We start from the raw sequence: 20,595 nt of genomic DNA, 5'->3' as shown, positions 1-20,595 counted from the left end.
CTTATAGTACAAAGAATGTACTAATTCTGCAGAATTGAACTGTTCACATGTGGTTATAATATTATCCTGTTTTTTATTTTCATATAAGAGTGGTTTTATATGTACGAAGAAACTAGTGATATATACAGTAGTGGAATAAAAATACAACATTTGCCTCTGAAATGTAGTGGAGAAGAAGTATGAAGCAGCCTTAATGGTAAACTTTAAAAAATGACAAATAAGTCAAAAAACAAGTTATCTACAATACTGTAGTAAATGTATTTAGTTAGTTTACTATAAGGAGTATGTTTCATTTCATGGGTATGTATTATTCATACATATTTTGACTTAACTCATTACATTAACTTAAAATCTGCAGTTCTTACAGACAAATCAACTTCACTGAAAATCTTCTGTGTGTGTAAATGAAAGAAAAACACATTGTTGTTCTTGTGTTTATTTTTTGTGTGTTTACATCGAACAAAAAATATTAATACATAAACATGTAAATTGGAACTTTAATTAAAAAACAATCTGCCAAAAAAATAAAAAATAAAGCTGTTATATTTACACTTCAAGGCATCATTCAGTGACATTCAATGCTCTGAGGAAAGACGATGATTTTGCTTTCCCAACCTCAGTGGGTCTCGATTGTTTCAATATTCGGATGTTTCAGGTCTTAGGCAATGATGCACAGTGTCAATAGTCTTCACTGTTATGAATTTCCTTTTTTCATACTTAGCAATATTAGACAATATTTCACCAACTACCAGAAAGAACGTAAGAGAAGCACATAAATGAACAAGCAACAACATAAATCTGATATGATTTGTTGGGTGTGATAAAGAATCTGATTCTGGGAGATCAATGCAGTCAACATTCACTGTGTATAATGAGAAATAGGAGGGGATGTGGCAACAAAACTTCATAACTGCTGCCACTTTCTCCTAAAATGTTCTTGTATTCACTACCCACAAATACAACACCATATAATAATCCTGCGGCCTGGGCACAATCATAATTTAAGGCTCAGACTTCACTACTATATTTTATCACAACATCGTGTATAATTCCAATTAAAATACAGTTTTAACACGTTCACAAATATCAGCTCAATTGTAAAAAGGAACTTAAATTTCACCAGGTGTCTTCACTACAACAAAGTAAAGCTGCCTGAAGCATTTTGAAGAATTGAAAAAAACGAAATTGCAAATGGATATTCACAATATAATTTACAAAGGCAGTTACTTTTGATCCTAATATCAATTACTACAACAATAATCCAAGTTTAACTGTCTCCCTCTCAATCAGTGCTGTATGTTTAGTGCATTTTGTAAGCTATATTTACAATTTGGGACTTGTTTCTGAGTATAGCATGATCCTGTCTGTAATTATGTTTGTAATGTGATTGGACAGGCTGGATTAAGCGGTTTGAACATGATCAGTTCTAAATGACTTTGAGCTTCCTCCATCGGACGTTAGTTAATGTAAATATAAGACCAAAATCGGAACAGTGCCTGCGGACAACACGACTCACGCAATCATGTCAGCTTCACTATAATCAAAACATTCAATAACTTCTTTGAGTACAAATAAATTACAAAAATACCCCCAAAACAAGGATTTCACAGAAAAAACCCACTAAGCAGACAATTAATGGTTTCCTCGAGGACTGTGATGCTATGACGAGTGGTTAGAGCAGCCATGTGTGAGGTTTGCTGTAATCACAGATCTCAGACCAGGATTTTTTTCTGCATTTCTTCAGGCATATTAACAGGCAGGAGACCCACATCTACAAAGATGTTACAAAACAAAGACACCTCTGATGTTCATCAGAGGGGATGTGGAGGAGTGTGCTGTCCCCTAAAGGCCAAACGAAGAAACACATCTTCTGCCCGTCTGAAAACTCCTACTGCAAATCACTTAACCACGAATGCCATACATGCAAACTATACAAGACATTTGTGTCAGTATCTCGGATCAATTCTTATGGTCTTTAAGCTTGTTTTATTTTTATTTTACGGGTTTCAAGAGTGTGAAAAATACAGCAGACATCCTGTACACTGACTAATGCTGGACACTGATGGCCTGTTTAAGTCAACATTTCTTTGATTATATTTTAAGAATGAGGGTTGTAGTAGAAATAAGTGTATAATAACAGTAAATCCCTGCTATTTATCTTTACCGCTCACTTTTGTCTATTTTTGTGCTGCTGTAAACCCCCAAATCAATAAAGGTTTATCTTATCTACAACTTATTTTTTGCTGTTTGGTTCATGATTTCTTACTTATTATTAACATGATTTAATATAATTTGGCAAAATCATTACGATCTTAAATGTTTGGCTGCAATATAACAAGCTGAACTGCATTATGTTATCAATCCTGATCTGTTTTGTGTACACTTCAAAGTATTCACCCATAACCCTATTACTGTTTCTATGATATCCTCACAGAGAAATGCAGTTTTCCTGCTTTAAATACACAAAGAAATGACAGCAAACTTATTTGAGAATGAGGCGCATAATGTTAAAAGCCTTCTGAGGTAGCAGGCAGTTTTCTGTAGCAGTGATGTGTTGGAAAGAAAAACCTTTGCTAAGTGAGATGTCAATGATAACCCACAACAGTATCATATAATGTATAAATAAAATGATTAGATAGTTAAAATATTTGTACTTGTTTTTCATCTTTTCTATGGAAATATACGTGATTGTTGGCCGGTTTGTTTTATGAACAGTGCGTCTTCACTTCAGCTAGATTTAAGAACAGACTCAGCTTTAACACCATGTGGGAAATAAGGCGTTGGATGTTGTTTTTCAAGGCATTACATTAAAAAAACCTCCATTTACCATTAGTGAGCCACTACAGGCACTTAGAGATGATTGAACCCCACACAGATACACACGCCTACATTTTAACAACTAAATGTAGTTTTAACATAATGGCCGTGTGTTATCTGTGTTTGATGTAAGGCCATTTACTACTTGTGTGCAGTTACCTATACAGTATCAGAGATGAAAAAAGATCTCCCAGCTTTAAGTAAATTACACACAGGCTGCCGAATCTCAGCCACAGGGCGTTAACATACAGTAATGAGTCTGTGTATTTATCGTATCCTTCCCCTCTTTGCTACATGTCCTTCTCTTTCTTGTTCTCCCGGGTGCTGCTCTTCAAAAAGTCGCTCCTGAGTAGCCGACAGAACAGCACAATATTCATGACCGTCATGATGGCCATGCCGACGCTGCCCAGTGTGTAGGCCATGAGTGGCACGTTGTCCCTGTTGAGCACAAGCCAGCGGGTCATCCAGGCCAGCGTGTTGATGCGAAACACCACGTAGGTGCCCAGGTTGATGATGCTGTTGACCCGGTACAGGGTGCCCGTGGTGTTGCCGGCCATACGCAGCATTTGCCTGAGGTGGAGGAACACCGAGTTTATCTCCACCATCAGGGCCACCACGGAGAAGCCAATGTAGCGGTAGGACAGCACGGAGAGGCCGAAACAGGTGATCACCTGCGGAAGAAGAAGAAGAATAAAATGTGTTTAATTCATAACACACATACTGATAATGCATTATAATCTTTTGATAGCATATTCTTTATAACAATATAAGAAGCATTTTAAAATACAGATAATTGTTAACATACAATTGTGATACTTGATAGAAAAAGTAATAATTTATAATGAGTTATGAGTTTTCATTATATAAAAGTTAGTGATATAAGAAGGTCACAATGAATTATATGCATGTTTATGGTGCATAGTAGACATGGGCACATTAAGATGCAGGTATACTACTATTTGGAGTTTTGAAACTGACAAATTTAACTTATCATTTCTAACCTGATTCTCATAAAATATCACATGCATTTTTGTTAACAGAGAACATTGGATAAAATAAAAAAATAATCTAATATACCTAAGGAAATCGTCTTAAATTTAGTTAAAGTGGTACATTTTAATAGGGAAATCATTAATAATAATCAAATTTGAGTCATTTTTTACTTTCACTTTGACAGTATTTTATGCAATGACCAGGTGGAAGGACACCACCCACATAACTCATTTCTGCTGAGCAGTGCTTATGAAAGAGTGTGCAGAGACAGACATAAAAATCTCCACAAGATGGCAGAGGCATCGGTCAAAGGCAGTCCGACACAGAGGTAACTTCACCATCACTGTCTACTGACTTTAAACTGAGGGATCATCATGTGTGACAGAAGTGAAAGTTGCCGTCTCAAACACTCACACTGCAGCTGTGTGCACGCCTAAAATGTGGCTGACAGAAATGTGTTTACACAAAAACAGGCCGTGCAGCCAACACTTCACAGGAGACGGCACCAACTCTCCCCTAAACATTCATCAGCTTCATTCACACTCAGAGCACGCTCGCAGTGCCACAATGTACTTTTTCTACCACTTTACAGGAAGACAAAAACATCTGAGTAAAGTCAAAAGTATCCAGGATTTGTCTTTGAATGTATTTTGTTTCAAAAACTCAAATGCTTTACTATTAGATGCACAACAGCTTAGTTCCATCCAACAATGTCCCAAACATGACTTAAAAATAAAAGACAAAAAGGGTTGGAAGTAAGTAGCAGGAATAAGAAAGAGTATGTACATATAAAAGAAATACAACAGAGTGCAAAATTAAATGCTGTACAAATACTGTGTAATACACACAGGTATATGTAAGTGAAAAGTCCAAAACTCAAAGACTTTGTTTAATAGGACATAAAACAGAGAAACAGGAAGCCTCCATATGTGTGAGGATTACAACAGCAGATATTTCAAATGTATTCATTAAATGTTTTTCAGTCAGCTAATTCATTAGTAATGTAATAGTTGCAGATCTACCATCTGTGTTGCCATGTTTCAAAATCAGGGGAGTGAATTGTGGAAGTGAGGATAATGAAGAGCGTACTTGAAGGAGAGAGCAGAGGAAGTCATGTCTTTGGTTCGGTTATTAGTACGGGTCATGGGACCCACAGTGAACTTTCAGTCATGGCTCCGTTTGAGGAGCATCTTGTGTTTGTGTGTTGTGTTCGATTTCACTGGATCCCCCTCCCTAATGTCAGTCATGCGATACACTTACGTGCGACAGGTCAGTTGAGGAAAGTCAACAGTGCAATATCTTGCTACAAAGCAGTCATTCTAGTAAGATTTGTTTTGGCAACCAGTGCCTTTATTTGAGTGACAGCTATGAAAGGGGGAATACAGGCAGCACATGGTCTCGGGCCGGATTCAAACCCGGGTCCTCAGCTCTACTAACTAAGCTATACGACAGCCCCATTCTAGTCATTTTTATTTACAAAGCAACATCAACATTCACTAATATCTTCAGGGGTATTTAGAATCTGTACAGCAGATGTCACCCTCTGTCCTTACAACCCTCGCCTACACATAAATAAAAACAACAGACATCGCATTTGTTTAGCCTCATTAAAAAACATATTGTCATTGTGCATTCTTCTAATGAATAATACAAAATGTGATTTGAGGAATGGCCCTGACCCACACACACACTCAAAATAATCACACTAGCAATCAAAGCCTACACCTGTTGTCAGGTTATAATGACAGTGATGATGAACACTTCAATGAACACCTACAGTGTCGACAGTGAACGCACCACGCATTGCAAACACAAACCGGCTGCCTCATCAAAGTCAGCGTGTTGGGAGGAAAACAGTTATGTCAACAGAACATTTGGCTTTTCAAAAGACACACACACACACACACACACACACACACACACACACACACACACACACACACACACACACACACACACACACACACACACACACACACACACACACACACACACACACACACACACACACACACACACACACACACACACACACACACACACACACACACACATTCTCCTGTATCATGCACAGTGGTGGCCGTATAGGTGTCAGCATTAAAGGTGATAAAGATGCTGAGTCTGAAAAAACATGAACATGGCCATGACAAAATGAACTGGAACCTAATCACATGTCTGTTGATCTTTGCAGTCAATTAAAAAATTATTGACTGGCTTTGATTCCAAAACAATTCTTAAATAAACCAATTTGACTGATTCAACCATTTAATAATGAGTGTTCCTTGACTTTTATTTAGCTTAACCACACTAAAGAAGTTGGACCAGCAAATGTTAGTTTTTTCTTTAAAAGGTGAATATTAAACACCTGATTTGATTTGGATTGCACTGAAATTATGTAGATTAAAATCCCAGATTAACCTGCATAGCGTCAACTTTTTCTTCTCAAAGAAAATACCACCTCACACTGAATATGTGTCTAACATCTTAACAAGCAAACATAAGAGGACTGCAGACTGCTTTCCGTTTACATGCAAAATACCTGTAGTAAAAATAACGCAGGAATGAGTGGGGTGTGTTATAAAACCATCCATCCATGTTGGTTCAACCCCAAAGCAAAAACAATAACTGCATGAACTCTTAGACCCTCTTCTGTTACCCTGAACGTGCGATAACACGACCATACATCCGGGTTAACCTCTATAACATTTAACATTATTCAACCACAGCCACATCACAGTTTAGTGTGGCTCATATCAAGTGTTATCTGACCCGGGAAGATAAAAGGCGATAGAACACGGGAGTAGGAATGTCATAACTACCTCTTATTCAACGCTAAGATAAGATGATAAAGACAACTTAAGTAACAAAGGATGGGTGATACATCATAAGGAAGGAATCCAGGGAAATCACAATTACCTGTATACAAAATATAACTACTTAATAAATATGATACTATTGAGATTCCCTCTACTGAAATGTAATATTTTAAAAACAGGATCTTCTTTTTCTCTGCTCTGCACGTGTTTCTAGTTTATTGAAGGTAATGTCTCTTTTAAAGACATTTATTCGTTACCTAATCTTTGCATAAAGGCTGATAGCACTACATCTCACAGGGCCCTGCTATATAACGCACAATAAAGTTAGAGCCTTATGTCAAACACCAGTTCAGTAACATATTACCTATTCAGGGCTACCAACAATAAAATGAACAGACCATAAAATGTTATGTGGACAAAAGGGCCAACTGTGATTTAATCTGACCATACAAGGTCATCTTTAGGTAACAACGACCCAACATGGTTATGCAGACTTCAGATCCCAGCAGAAATCCTGGTTTATCTCTCTGCGAAGATACAAGAGGCCTTTATTATCGATACATTAAAGGAATATTTCACCCAAATATATATCCATTTGTATATCAACACTCATCCTCCAATTTGAAAGAAAAATAAGAAGAAATAAATTGGGAAAAAAAACGTATAGATTAAAATCAATGGGGGCCATGTTTTTCACACAATCTGGTTACAAACTCTCCAAAACCTTTTGCAGTATAACCCATGTCTCATTTATAAAATAGTATTATGAGTTATGGGCTCACTACTTCACAAATACATGCATTTTCACTAAAACCTTTTCATTAAAAACCCTTCTGCATAAACAGCATTGCACATGCGCGCTACTCAACCATGCAAGAATGGTTAATATTTAGGTGTTTTGCTCCATGATTTAAGGAAAATTGTGTAAGCAATAAAACAGCCTATATTTCTTTCCTTTCAGAAAGGTTAAGAAGGAATTTTTTATCAAAAATCAAAGAAAAGAAATCAAACATGCTTTTCGTTTAATTTAGGAAAATACAGATATGAAGACTTCAAACACTTGGCAAACCTTATCTTCTAATCTGGACTCTGAAATTATGAATGTAAACTATTCTCATGCAGCCTAGTGTCAATAAACTCATCAACCTGCTGTTACAGAGAGTAATGAGGGCGGGGCTTAGGTGGGAGAGGAGCAGTTTTGTAACCTTTGGACTGCACTTATATACCTCCTGTTTAAATTCAACAAAGCTTAATAACAAGGTGGTGTGGTGTTTGTTTCATGCTTCGTCTCCCTTTGGGCTCAATTACATGTTCTCTGCACCCTGGTCAGGGACCTGCTCGTACCACTTTCAGGGGGGAAACACTGGGCGCTAAGACAGTATGAACATAGTATGCAAGCATGCACAAGGTAGTTTAGAGATATTTCCTGTACAAACAACTAATGCGTCTCACAGAAGGAGGCTAACATGATGTGCCCATGAAGCACCTTATGTGATGAGTGCAGGCCGCAACAAGTTATCTCACATACTGTATACGGGTGGTGGTCTGTATGTGCAGGTAGCATTATGATTAGCGTCAAGGAGGTGATGGGTTTTTTTGCGCTCAGTCTGTCTGTCTGTCTGTCTGTTTGTTCGTTTGTTAGCAATATTACAAAAAACGACTAACCTGATTTTAATGACACTTGGAGCAAGTGTGTTTGCATGGACCAAAGAAGAACCCAATTTATTTCAGAGCAGAACCGTAGAACAGAAGGTATGTTTGAATTTTGTAACACTTCCAATTGGGCATTTGTGCTGCATGGATGTGCTGTCAGATAATCTGAAAAAGGTGTTCCCGACTAGGAGAATACGAAAACTCACCTGAAAGTTGTCTCAAGTTCAAACAAAAACTCAGAAACAGCCATGAATGTTTTGTTAAGCTCAGAGCAAAAACATACAACAGAACTCCTTTGTAGCATAATTTTTCTTTTCACATTATGACTTAAAGCTCATGAACGTACCAATTTCGGAAGAACATCCTCCCCACTCTGGGATCATCCAAGGAGCATGTGAATGCACCACCAGCTTTGCAAAAATCTGTGCTCTCCAAGTGCCAGTCTGATAAACATATTTTTAAAAGTATGGTAGTATGACCTCTCTGTCGGGATAGGATCCGCAGGAAGCTGCAGTCAAAGCTGAGCGTCATAAGTCGGATGTGGATTACATGTTAAACCCATACAAGGCCTTTCCTCCCTCTCCATCTCTTCCTTTCACCCCTAAGCTAAACTTTTACAGATTTTAGTTCCACACACACATTTGTACACTTCTCAAGACTACTGATGCAGTGGAAATTCACATCCCATGCATTCTTTTATAAATAGGCTTTCATATTTCAAATATAAAATTTGCTTGTCTCAATGTCACTTGCTTTTTATTCCAATAGTCAAATCAGGGACAATAAAGGTCATAAAATGACCTCAATGTGAAACTAGTTTCTCTGTCTCCGTCTGATAACTCTCCGACTCTCTTAAAGCAGAATTTCAAGATGAGCACCAGCAGCAAAGTATGTAGCTTGACATTTTTTACAATGGATAAAGGGAGTGGTGAATGATAATGGAACCAGTCTATTACAGCTTGTTTGTGTATATGTAAGGTGTTTTCAATAACTCCACCTCATATATTTCAATGCCAGCATATCCACAACCACATTTGGCAGGTGATAGTTAAAAGTATTCTTAACATTATGTACATTTGAGAGTGAATGTGTGTGTGTGTGTGTGTGTGTGTGTGTGTGTGTGTGTGTGTGTGTGTGTGTGTGTGTGTGTGTGTGTGTGTGTGTGTGTGTGTGTGTGCGTGTTTTGAGAGCACATGAGGAGCAAAACCACCAAAGATAGTATCAGCAGCAGCTTTTTGGGGGTAATTTAAGCATTAGAAAAAGCAAACCAAAAATATAAAAAGTACGTCACCATCTGCACTCATACATGTACGAGAGCATCCGTGTTTACTTTCCACCAAAGTTATTATTGTAGTACTTGAACTGGAATAAAATTGTGTCAACATGCACCCTGCATATAAAGCAACTAAAAGGCAAGAGGGTTTTTTAGATAGAATAGAAGAAAAAAAGGTGTAATAAAAGGACACCATTAGAGAGTTACATTCCCTTAAAATACAATATTGGACAAGCAGTACTTCTTTAATACAGGTCTTAAATCAATGGGAAATGACTCATGGGGAGGAAGCTAATAGGAAGCTCAATAAAGAGATAATAGCCATCTGATGATGAACAGGTCGGAATGCATTACTAAACTATATGAGAAGAAGTAGAGGAGATGATGAGAAGGCTGGAAATATGAGACAGTAATGATTGCAAGCATACAGAAAGTTTGAGGTCACACACAGACAGACAGACAGACATATACAGACAGACGGACAAACAGACACACACACAGTAGAAGGCTGAGGGATGGTGCTCATAACTTATATCATGCGACCTGCATTAACTCCCGTCAGCTGACCGCAGCACAACTGTGTCACTGTCACAAACATGTGGTCAGAAAGGTTTGCCAAACTAAGTTACATAGAGCCAATATAAGGTATTAGCATAGCATGGGGTTTTATTTGTGAGTGTACCGTAGGTCTGCTCACCCTGAGAGAGCGTTCAGCCTTACATGAGACATCAGGGAGAGGCTACGTGGTGGTAATAGGTGTGTTTAAGTGAATTGTGGTGACTTGTAGTATTCAGTCAGTGGGTGGGAAGGGAGGAGTACTGGTTTCTGTTGCGTTGTTAGACTATTATGTCTTGGCCAATATCTCACTGCTGAAAGTGGCCAAACTAACATTCCCAAATGCTCTCAAGAACAGTAAGCTCTGGAGAACTAACTAATGACTTTTCCAGCAAAAGCAAAGCTAACCAGCTGGTGGATCCAGCTACACATTTACAGATATGAGTATCACTCTTAGGCAATTATACAAAGTAATACTTTTTCGATCATAGCACTATCAAAGCCAGGATTCTAGGAACTATTGGGGTACAAATAAATGGAGGTAGCTTAGATTTTCTCTGAACCAACAGAATGAAAAAAGGACTCGGTTATGGTTAACTTCACTCATACAGATGTTCAATGTGAGGTTGTTTGTGCACTCTACTCTCATGCTTGTACGCCCGCCCACGCTGCTTTTGGATTCATACGCACATACTCTGGTATTCCCTCTGCCTCTGGATCTCAGCCAAGTTTGCTCTCTATCTTTTTTATGCTGTCGCCATCAGGTGTGTCACTCCTATGTTTCCCCACCTAGCTTTCCAATTGCGTAAACTCCCTCTGTTTTCGCAACCTGCTGATGGACGGATGCAATGACAAACAACATTCCTGGTTGTTATGCCAACTGCAAACAAATGCCAACTCATTTTTGGGGCACCCTTCCTTTCCGGCCTCTTTGGAAAGCATGTCCTGGTGTTGATGAGTTTGTAACACAACTGCTCCTTCCTTCAGTCTACTGTACCTGTCGAATGAAGACAATGTTAAATAACCTGCTCTGCTCTGTTCAGGGTGGTTGGCACCTGTATCTGAACAGTTTATTTCTACTTCACGAGGATAACCTGATATTCTTTGCCACGATAAGCACAGTGATGATATCAGAGTGTTTGCCGTTAGTGCCCCAACACACTGCCCTCTTTGAAATCCTATCAAGATTCACCAAAATCATCAGTTCCTTTGTTGATTGATCAAACTTTCATCTTTGGTTCTTCAGTCTTTACAGTCGCAAAAACGGTTTCCATTAGTCAAAGAGATATTTCTAGAAAGTGTGCAACTAAAATGGTTGCTTTATGGACTCTGAAATGCACATGGTAATTAACAAATTCAGAAATAATCCCTGTGAAACTAGCATTTATCTTCATGTATACTTTACTGCTGTATTTATTGCATCATGTCCTACATTTCCCACATGACACATCACACACACACACAGATTCTGAAAGCTCACAGCAATGTTCAGTCTTGTTATAGTCCACAGTGACTGTTGAGTGTCTCAGAGCTGGATTTTTTGTGGATGATAAAGAGTCAGGAAGCTTCCCCCATCAATCTATGCATTTTGTTTTATTTGTTTGTTTGTTGCTTTTGCTTTAGATAAGTATGGAGTGTTTCCAACACAAAAACAATGGACAATGAAACGTATCAATGTCAGATAGTACCATGAGAAAAACACAAAAACAAGATATAATACAACCAGAGCATGGAGATCCTTATTGGTTCGGAGCCATGTGAGGGGGTGGTACAAGCTGCAGAGAGTGGGTGGACGAGGGGGGATGGGGGAGATGTTTGGAGCTAATGCTACGACAGGGGGGGTTGAGAACAAGGCAGTGTGTGTGATATGGAGTGGAGCTGCTGAACAGAAATGTTTTAAGGGGGTGCACGCATTTGAGGGACCCCTCTCAGGAAGCAGGAGGTTTAGTGTGTGTGTGTGTGTGTGTGTGTGCGTGCGTGCGTGCGTGTGTGTATCTCTTGGGAGCCTGAGATTCATGTGGAGGCCAGATGTCTGTCCTCCTGTTAGGATACGCACCAAAAAGAGGGGTTTCTGGGGTTCCCCGCCCAAAAGATGAGACTTTTGAAACACACATCCAAAGTCTTGTAAACAATCACATTTTCATTTTGCAAACTTTCTCTCGTAGGCCATACTCATCCTCGCTATATGGCTTAAAAAGTGTGTCTTATTGTTCAAGGACTAACCCTAAGCCTTAATAATAACTGTATATCTTGCAAAATGTCAGCAAAAACAGCGGATGTTACACTGGAGATTCCAGAAAGCAACCCTCTTTCCACTGGCGTAACACAAGCACTTGGGGCCCCCCTGCAGGTACTTAGACTGGGGCCCCCCACCGCCAAGTGGGGGGCCCCAGTAAAAAGACACTACATTGTAGTGTCTTTCAAAATTGCGGCCGGCCGCGGCCGCTCTAGTAGAAATCTAACATGCTGTCGGCGGCCGCTTTGGGGTATAGAGGTAGGGGGCCCGTTCTCATATGAGGGGGGCCGGGGCCCCCCCGCCTCGCGGGGGCTGCGGGGGTATACTTTACGCCAGTGCCTCTTTCCGTGTGGTTTCTCGCACCAAAGCTTCAGAGCCCACAGATTGTGGATAGCTGGAAATATCTCTCTGTAGGCTGGCTAGCAAAAACAAAAACGTACTATACATACTGAATTAGGGTTGTCCCGATCCGATATTTGGATCGGATCGGCCGCCGATATTTGCAAAAAAATGCGTATCGGCCGGCATGGAAAAATGCCGATCCACAGACTCCCGATCCAGTTTTTAAAAAAAAGTCCGTGTTTTCCAGCGCACCGATTTAAATAATCCATTCCACTTTTTTCTGTGTTGTTCCCTAATATCCGCTCCGCATTTTCCAGCACACCAACACACGAGCGCATCTCCTAACCCACAGGTGTCCTAACCATTAAGACGGCCATTTGAAGTTACCGGTAAAGATGTCGGCTGTGTGGGATTACTTTACCCTAAAAGACGAAAAAGATGAAGAGGTGGAGTGCAAAACTTGCCACAATAAAGTCAAGCGTGGTGGTAGAGCTGTAAGGCATTTTAATACAACCAATCTTATTAAGCATTTGGCGAAATACCACCATAAACAGCATGAGGAGTTTTTAAAGAAAACAGAAGAAAAGAAAAAGAAAGGTCCAACACAACTTACTCTTGCACAAACGTTTGCAAAGCGTGACATACTGCCACTGAACAGTGCTAAAGCCCAGGGAATAACACGAGTCATTGCCGAGGAAATCATTCTGGATGACGAGCCATTATCTCTCGTGAGTAAAGTGGGATTTGGACGCACCATCCAGCACCTGGAACCACGGTACAACATGCCCAGCCGTCATTACATCCTTGAAAAACGATCCCCCTGATTCACAAAGATGTTACAGATTACATTACCAAACAGATAGAGAGTGCAAATTATTTGAGTTTCACAACTGATATATGGAGCTGTGATCACCGTCCTTTGTCTTTATTAAGTTTAACTGCACATTGGATTGGGCCGGATTTCACCCCAAAGAGAGCTGTTTTACATGCGCGCGAGTTTAGAGGCTCACACACAGCGAATGCCATCACAGACGCAATGGAACATATGCTACGTGCTTGGAAGATTGACAAAAAGAAGGTCCATGTAATTCAAAGAGATAACGCGGCCAATATGAAAAAGGCAATGGAACAGCTTGGAGTGCCCAGCCTGGGATGTTTTGCGCACACCTTACAACTCGTTGTCCAACACGGTCTATTGGCACAGCGAGCTGTAAGCGATGCCATCGCCAACGGGAGAAGAATTGTGACCCACTTCAAACACTCCCCCAAGGCCTACGCGGAACTCGAGGATGTTGAAGAAGAGTTGAATGTTGAACCGAAGCGTTTGCAACAGGACGTTAAAACCAGATGGAGCAGTACGAAGATGATGATCGACAGCCTTGTGCATTGTAAGCGGGCGCTGCAGGCCTATGTATCGGATAGCGACAGCAATTTGCCAGTCACATTAACAGGCAACCAATGGTCGCTGCTAGAGAAAACGGCGACAGTTCTTAAACCCTTTCAAGAGCTGACAGCCCAGGTCAGTGCAGCCTCCGCCACAGCAGCTGATGTTATCCCATTTGTCCGTGTCCTGACACGCTTTCTGGACAGTGAGAGCGAAGAACACCGAGGGATTCAAACCATGAAGGCCACATTACTCGATGCGGTTCACACACGTTTTGACCATGTGGAAACGGAACCCCTCTATGCCGTGGCAACAATGCTAGATCCACGCTACAAAGACAAGTAAGTGCTTTATAATTATTTGAGAATGTTATAAGCTTTAGTACAATATTGAAAATATTTTACTGTACAGCGGGCATTTATTTCTTTGTCAGTATTTCAGTAGCCTATTGTTTTGTAGGTGTGATGGGAATGTATTACAGTGGAAACCGCTTATAGTGGTCACGGATATAGTAATCAACCGCTTATATAGATCAAAAGGCTTGGGAAAGAATAATTTCTATACAAATGCTGTTTAAATAATTCTTATTAATCAAGAAATCCGCTTATAATGTTAATTTTTGGCCATTTTATGAATGTCAGACTTGAAAAAAAAATGCACCGGCGGCACAGCAGAGCCGACGCACAGCGCAGAATAAGTTACGTAGGCTACTGTATTTGAGTTACAGTGTCTGCGCACTGCGCAGTACTATAATTAAACTTGCATGATAATACAATTCAGTAAATGCTGAAGCTACCGTTTCATTTAATTTTTCTCATTGAAAAACGATACAAATGGCATTTAGATGATATTCTGCATAAAAAAATAAGTGAAATACCTGTAGGCCTACGTAATACAAATTTGGTTTTAGTAATCAACCGCTTATAGTGTTCAAATTGGCTCTGGACCACGTGATCACTATAAGCGGTTTCCACTGTATTATTATTAATATTATTATTATTTATGGTTATATAAGGTGATGGGAATTTATTATTATTAGTCTAGTGTTAATATTCTTATTTGTCTTCAGTTATCTGATGGGTGAGGAAATTAACATCACTGTTGATCATTTGCTGATCGTTTGTGATCTATTTTGTGTGTTACTGGTTGTCATTTACCATTAATATGTGGAGACTGACTGAAACAATATAAAATAATTGATACATCTTTATTACATTACATCCAAATGTTAAGGTTCCTCACTGCTACCAACCTGGATCAGGCAAAGGAGGCACTAAAGGTAGAGGTGATGAAAATGGAACAAGAACTGAAGACCATGCCCTCTGGGGAAGGTGTGGCTGAGGCTGAGACAGCAAGGCAAACACCAGAAATGGAGGCTGGAAGCTCAACCAGCAGCCTGGGCAGCTACTTTGACGAGATACTGGAGGAGAGCGGCACAGCAGGTCCGTCTGAGCAGCAGATCACCCCAGGGGCACTGTTTCAGTTGGAGAGCTACCTCAGTGAGCCTCCACTTGGGCGTAAGCACAATCCTTTTCAATACTGGAGAGACAATCAGGCTCGACTACCCACCCTGGCAGCAACAGCAGCCAAGTTTCTCAGTGCTCCTTGCACCAGCGTTGAGAGCGAGAGGCTTTTTAGCGCAGTCTCACTCATCATTGATGAACACAGGAGCAGGCTGACACCTGAGCATCTTGAAATGCTCGTCTTTGTAAAAAAGAATCTCCCCATCATGCTCGGACTGCAGCCAGGGCATACAGTTGAAGGGAGTGTGTAGATTGAGATGGAGCAGCAAAGTGTGGAGGAGATTGGGGAGTAGAAGTCATTTTTGTTTTTAAATAGTTCACAATATTATTTGCACTGATTGTTTTTAAAGCCTTGGTTTACACTTGTTCAAGAGCAGAGTACTGATGCTGAGTTACTAGACTATTTTCTACTCAGGTTGTTTGTGTGATTTGCTTTCTTAATACAGTTTACAGTATTATTTGTAATGTAAATGGAGACTGCTAATGAGCCTCTTTTATGTCCCTTTTCTCTCTCTGTCTCCACACTAATTCACTGATTTGGCTAATTGGTGCCCACACTCTTTCAGACCCAAACCTGTCATTACAGTGTCACTACATCACACATTTTATGTACAGGGACAGCAAATGTGTGTGTCTGTGCTCTGTCCCTTTGGTGTATGCTTGTATTTGTATGTGCTGTCCCTTTTGTGAGTTCAGCCTGTGTACCTCTCTGAGATCATTTATCTCGTCACATAAGTACAGGCACCCAACGTACATGTCTTTCACTGTATTTGTGAACGTGCATTTGCACTTTACACTGGAAGTGCACGTCTGTGTGACTGTTTGTGTTTGAGTTTGTGTTTGAGTGTTGCAGGGTGCGGGTGTTTGTATACTGTACTCTAAGAGTGTGAGTGAACTGTGTACAGTTTACAGTATTATTTGCACTTTTTACTGTTAATTGATGCCATTTCTGTTTGTTATTTATAATTTTGTCAATTTTGTGTTTATCCCTGAATAAACAGGAAAACTCTTTTCAACATGAGTCTGACAACTAAGTTAGTAGGCTAAATAACTTTAAACTTTAATACATGCTTGGATAGGCCGGTATCGGTATCGGCCGGTATCGGTATCGGATCGGAAATGCAAATACAATATCGGTATCGGATCGGAAGTGCAAAAACCTGGATCGGGACATCCCTATACTGAATGACATACTTTTATAAAATATCAAGAGACCCCAGCGGTTTTACAACACAAAACTACACTTCTATTTGACACTCAACAACATGTTTCCCAATGCTCTTGTCAATGCAAGATCAACTACTGGAGGAAGTGCAACCATGAGGAGACAGGCCAACTGAGCTTCGGATATGACAGAATAAACATTGCCACTTCAACGAAGGAGCCTTCAAACCAAACAAGGCTTTAAGGATTATAAATTTGGCAACTACAGGCTATGTGCGTGTACTGCAGCCCTTACATCTTACGTTGGTCTTTAGATAGCCAGCACCTAGTGGAATAAAGCAGCTGGAACAACGAAAAAGGAATAAGTGGAAAGGCAAAGAGACAGAAACAGGTGCACAGGATAATCAGGTTCTGCAGAGTTGAAGACAGGGAGCTCCGAGGCATTCCTTTGAGATGTGGTGTCCTCATGGCAGACAACCAAATACAGTATGTTCCTGCTGCTGAAAGTGACATTCCGTGCTGGGTATGTGAGACGGCTTGACGCTCCTTCCACAAATATCTATTTTCATGCCTGGTAAACTGACACATGTAAATCATAATATAAGAAATATGAGGAGGTCTTAAAACGGCTGCCAAGGCTTGCAGGATGTCTAAAAAGCTCCTAATAAAAAGGTGTGGCAACAAAAATATTACTGTCGCAGAAGCTTCTAGGTTTGTGCAAACAAACACATTAACCTCAGGAAATGGAAATAATAAACAGTTATGTTTTTATTTCCTGATTATTGCAAATTATGAAATAGCAGAAAGCAGATGAGAACTTTATTACTTCCCAAGGGTGTGACAGAAATTGAAATAATTTGTGTATAAGAGCCACTTGTGCCTTCAGATACACGTATTCCTTGAAAGTAATTGGAATAAGGATGATGAAATCTTACACAACTAAATCCATGTCAGTAGTGGAGAGAGCCTATTCTGCTTAAGATTTGGAGACCATGAAGATGTGATTGGTAACAACCCTGATCCAAGTATAGCTGATTAACCCCTGCAGCCCTGATCTGTTTTTAAAGGAGTGTTGTCCTTCGCCCCTTTCTGCAAGGATAATTTAATACTGCCTAATCCGATAGGGATGAGAGACATTTGAAGAAGGAAACCGCAAACATGCTGCAAAACTTCCAACCCCTTTGTTAGGGTAAAGGGAACGCAGAAGAGCAAAACTAACACTCCAAGTTTCTACTGTGTATTATTAAAATACAGATAGCTAAAAAAGTGAACATTGGACATACTGCTTTGCACATAGTTGTATTCTTCATGGAACAATTATCAGCCCTTCTGGCTAGGATCCACCTCTTCTGGCTAGTATATTTTTTATTCCAAGCTCAGTATTTCCAAGAGTCATGGGCAAACGTGGCGGAAACAGACTCAATATGGGGAATGCCTTTTTTTTTTTTTTTACAAAACTGGCAAACAAACCTTGGTTTAACATTATCCATATGCACTGTAGTAAGTACACCTCAAGCAAAATGAACACAGTTATTTTAACTTTATATTTATGTTTGACAACACATGCAATAGGTACATTTTTCTCCGATCCCTATTTCCGGCAGAACTATCAGGACTTCCTGTTTTCCAAAGGAAGCACAAGGTTGTGGCTGACAGGATCTCATCAGGCATGAGTGACTGTGGCAGGACCCACATGCTCCTCAGACAGAAATAAGAAGCTGTAATCTCCACTTCCCTCCATAAGACAGAAAAAAACGTTCTTCCATGGAATGTTTGACTTTATTATTTCTCCTCGTTGTCGACATAGGGTAAACCAAACTGCTGTTACCCCTCATGCTTTTTCACTATATGCTTTTTTAACAGAGGAAACCCTCAGTGCCAATACAAAAATGGAGATGCCGAGAAAATAATACCAATATATGCTACTGAGCAGAAAAACACTAGAGAAAGAATTGAAGAACCAACAGAGATCGAGGTCAGACGTGAGAAATATTCCTCTTCTCTTAATCCTCTAACTTTAAGGCTGCCTTATCGTAATTATCACTATTTTGTAACTGCAACTAAGATTTACAACTGGTGTAACCACAGCTGTGAAATTCAACATTATTTTTAAGCTTAAAGAGAAATAACACCTTATCAGTTTGTCAAATGATCCATAAAGTCATCAATTCTTCTCTCTTATGAAGCACCTTGTTTGTTTAGTCACACATGATGTTTGCTCAGTAAGAACATATTAATATACAGTTGTACTGTACTTTTAGTTAACCAATTCATGTCCAGTTATTGTTTCAGTCAGTGTCATGTCATGTGTCCACGCAAAAAAGTAGATTCTTCCCTTTTAATGTAAGTAAAGCAGTTTCAGGGGTGAGATGAGTTTGCGGCTGAAACAAGGATGAGATTACCTAGAGATTAACCTCTAAAGATGACCAGCACACTTACATTTGTAGCATTAAAGCCCTGGCTTGGTTCTTTTGCTTTGACATTTTAAAAAGGTTGAGCGTCATTCAGGCAGCAACCATTATAGAAAAGAATGAATGATTGTCTTGATGGTGGTACAGAAGGGAACCAAAGCAAGTATAGAGAAAGAGCGACATAGATATATAGAAAGCCATGTCAGGAAGAAGAAGTGTCTGTCCATCCCACACTCTTCAATCTGAGACCAGCTGGCCAAACCAAAGCATCCATTCAGTAGGCTTCCAGGAAGTGAAAGACGAAAAAAAACTAGATTTTAGGAAAAAAAGACAATACAACTCTCCTCTGTATTGATGCCACCAACAACTGGAAGGTTTGTGAGTTTGTTTCCACAACTAATCCTGACTGACTCTTAGCGTTTTCACCAGTGAAACAGTTGTTGCCACTCTGCAAAAAGTGATAAGGTGCATCTTAAACATTATTTAGAAACAAAGGACCCCTCATGACACTAACAGGCTACAATAATTAATCATCATCAGATTCATTTCAAGCTTTCAAGTGTCTCGCAACATTGAAAACTCAGTTTGGCGATCCATCAAGGAGGCCAAAGTCAATCATTCAAAAATGTGCTGTTTCTTGGTAAACAGCACATTTTTGAATGATTGAACAATGTACGATAATCGGCAAGACCAGGAGCTCCAGAACAGCGCCAGAGATAACTTGTTGGGGTTAAAAGATGTAGTACGTTTTTGTACAAGTTCGGTAAATCTATTACCCCAGGTACAGATTTGTGCTTGTTGAAATAGTGACAACAAGCACATTTCACGTATTAGGTCTTTTTTTTTATGTCAATGCAGTGTGTTTGTTGCAAGGAAATCAGGTCTTATGACACCACTATTAGACCACCAAAACCACTAAAAACATGCACTAGTTCATGAGATTTTTAGCCTGTTTCCTGGCAAAGTGTCAGCCTCAATTTGAATGTAAACAGCCCTCAGTGTTTGTGTGTGAAAGACATTCAAAGACATTCAAATCAGCATGAAAAATATGTACCATAGAGTTAATTTAAAATGCATAGATGTTACTCTTAAGTTTTATTTATCAGGACTCAATTTTAAAGAGTACGTTTACATAAACTGTATGTCAGCATTTTTATAAATAAAAACAACGAAGTAATTTTACCCATGTTTTAAGCATCTGGAAGTTGATGAGCCACGTCCTTCTCTATCCTAATTCTGCAGTAGAACATTTCTACATACTTTAAGTTGAAAACTAGCTTACATTAACATCAAAGCACATGCATAAATTGTGGCTGCTAAAGTACAAAACATGAAAATCTTCCAATAAAATTTAAACAAACAGCTCTCAAGAGAAGAGCAATCAATTACAATACCAAGAAGAGAGCATGGCAACAGAGAGCAATATAC

General features: G+C 39.6%; 2 protein-coding genes across 2 annotated transcripts in view; one reads left to right on the top strand and one right to left on the bottom strand.

Annotated features, from left to right (window-relative positions):
- Positions 1 to 420: 420 nt before the first annotated feature.
- The window catches only part of tlcd2 (TLC domain containing 2), a 24,978-nt gene continuing 4,803 nt past the window's right edge, over positions 421 to 20,595 (bottom strand). Inside the window, exon 4 of the mRNA XM_063906443.1 lies at positions 421 to 3,488. Within this exon, the coding sequence (XP_063762513.1) occupies positions 3,108 to 3,488 (381 nt within the window). The 3' untranslated portion in view covers positions 421 to 3,107. The remainder of the gene's footprint in view (positions 3,489 to 20,595) is intronic.
- LOC134879826 (zinc finger BED domain-containing protein 4-like) lies at positions 13,510 to 16,608 on the top strand. Its single transcript, XM_063906352.1, has 2 exons — positions 13,510 to 14,410; positions 15,303 to 16,608. Exons 1-2 carry the CDS (start codon positions 13,722 to 13,724, stop codon positions 15,841 to 15,843), a joined length of 1,230 nt encoding a protein of 409 aa, XP_063762422.1. The 5' UTR covers positions 13,510 to 13,721; the 3' UTR covers positions 15,844 to 16,608.

This window comes from Eleginops maclovinus, chromosome 18 (assembly GCF_036324505.1).
Source record: "Eleginops maclovinus isolate JMC-PN-2008 ecotype Puerto Natales chromosome 18, JC_Emac_rtc_rv5, whole genome shotgun sequence".
In the NCBI taxonomy this organism is placed as follows: Eukaryota; Metazoa; Chordata; class Actinopteri; order Perciformes; family Eleginopidae; genus Eleginops; species Eleginops maclovinus.
This window is presented reverse-complemented; position numbering and strand designations above follow the sequence as displayed.

Excerpts from the sequence above, each read along its gene's own strand:
- LOC134879826 (XM_063906352.1), top strand. The coding sequence starts at position 13,722 with ATGGAACATATGCTACGTGCTTGGAAGATTGACAAAAAGAAGGTCCAT. Across the intron at positions 14,411-15,302 it reads GATCCACGCTACAAAGACAA|GTTCCTCACTGCTACCAACC; the intron begins GTAAGTGCTTTA and ends CCAAATGTTAAG.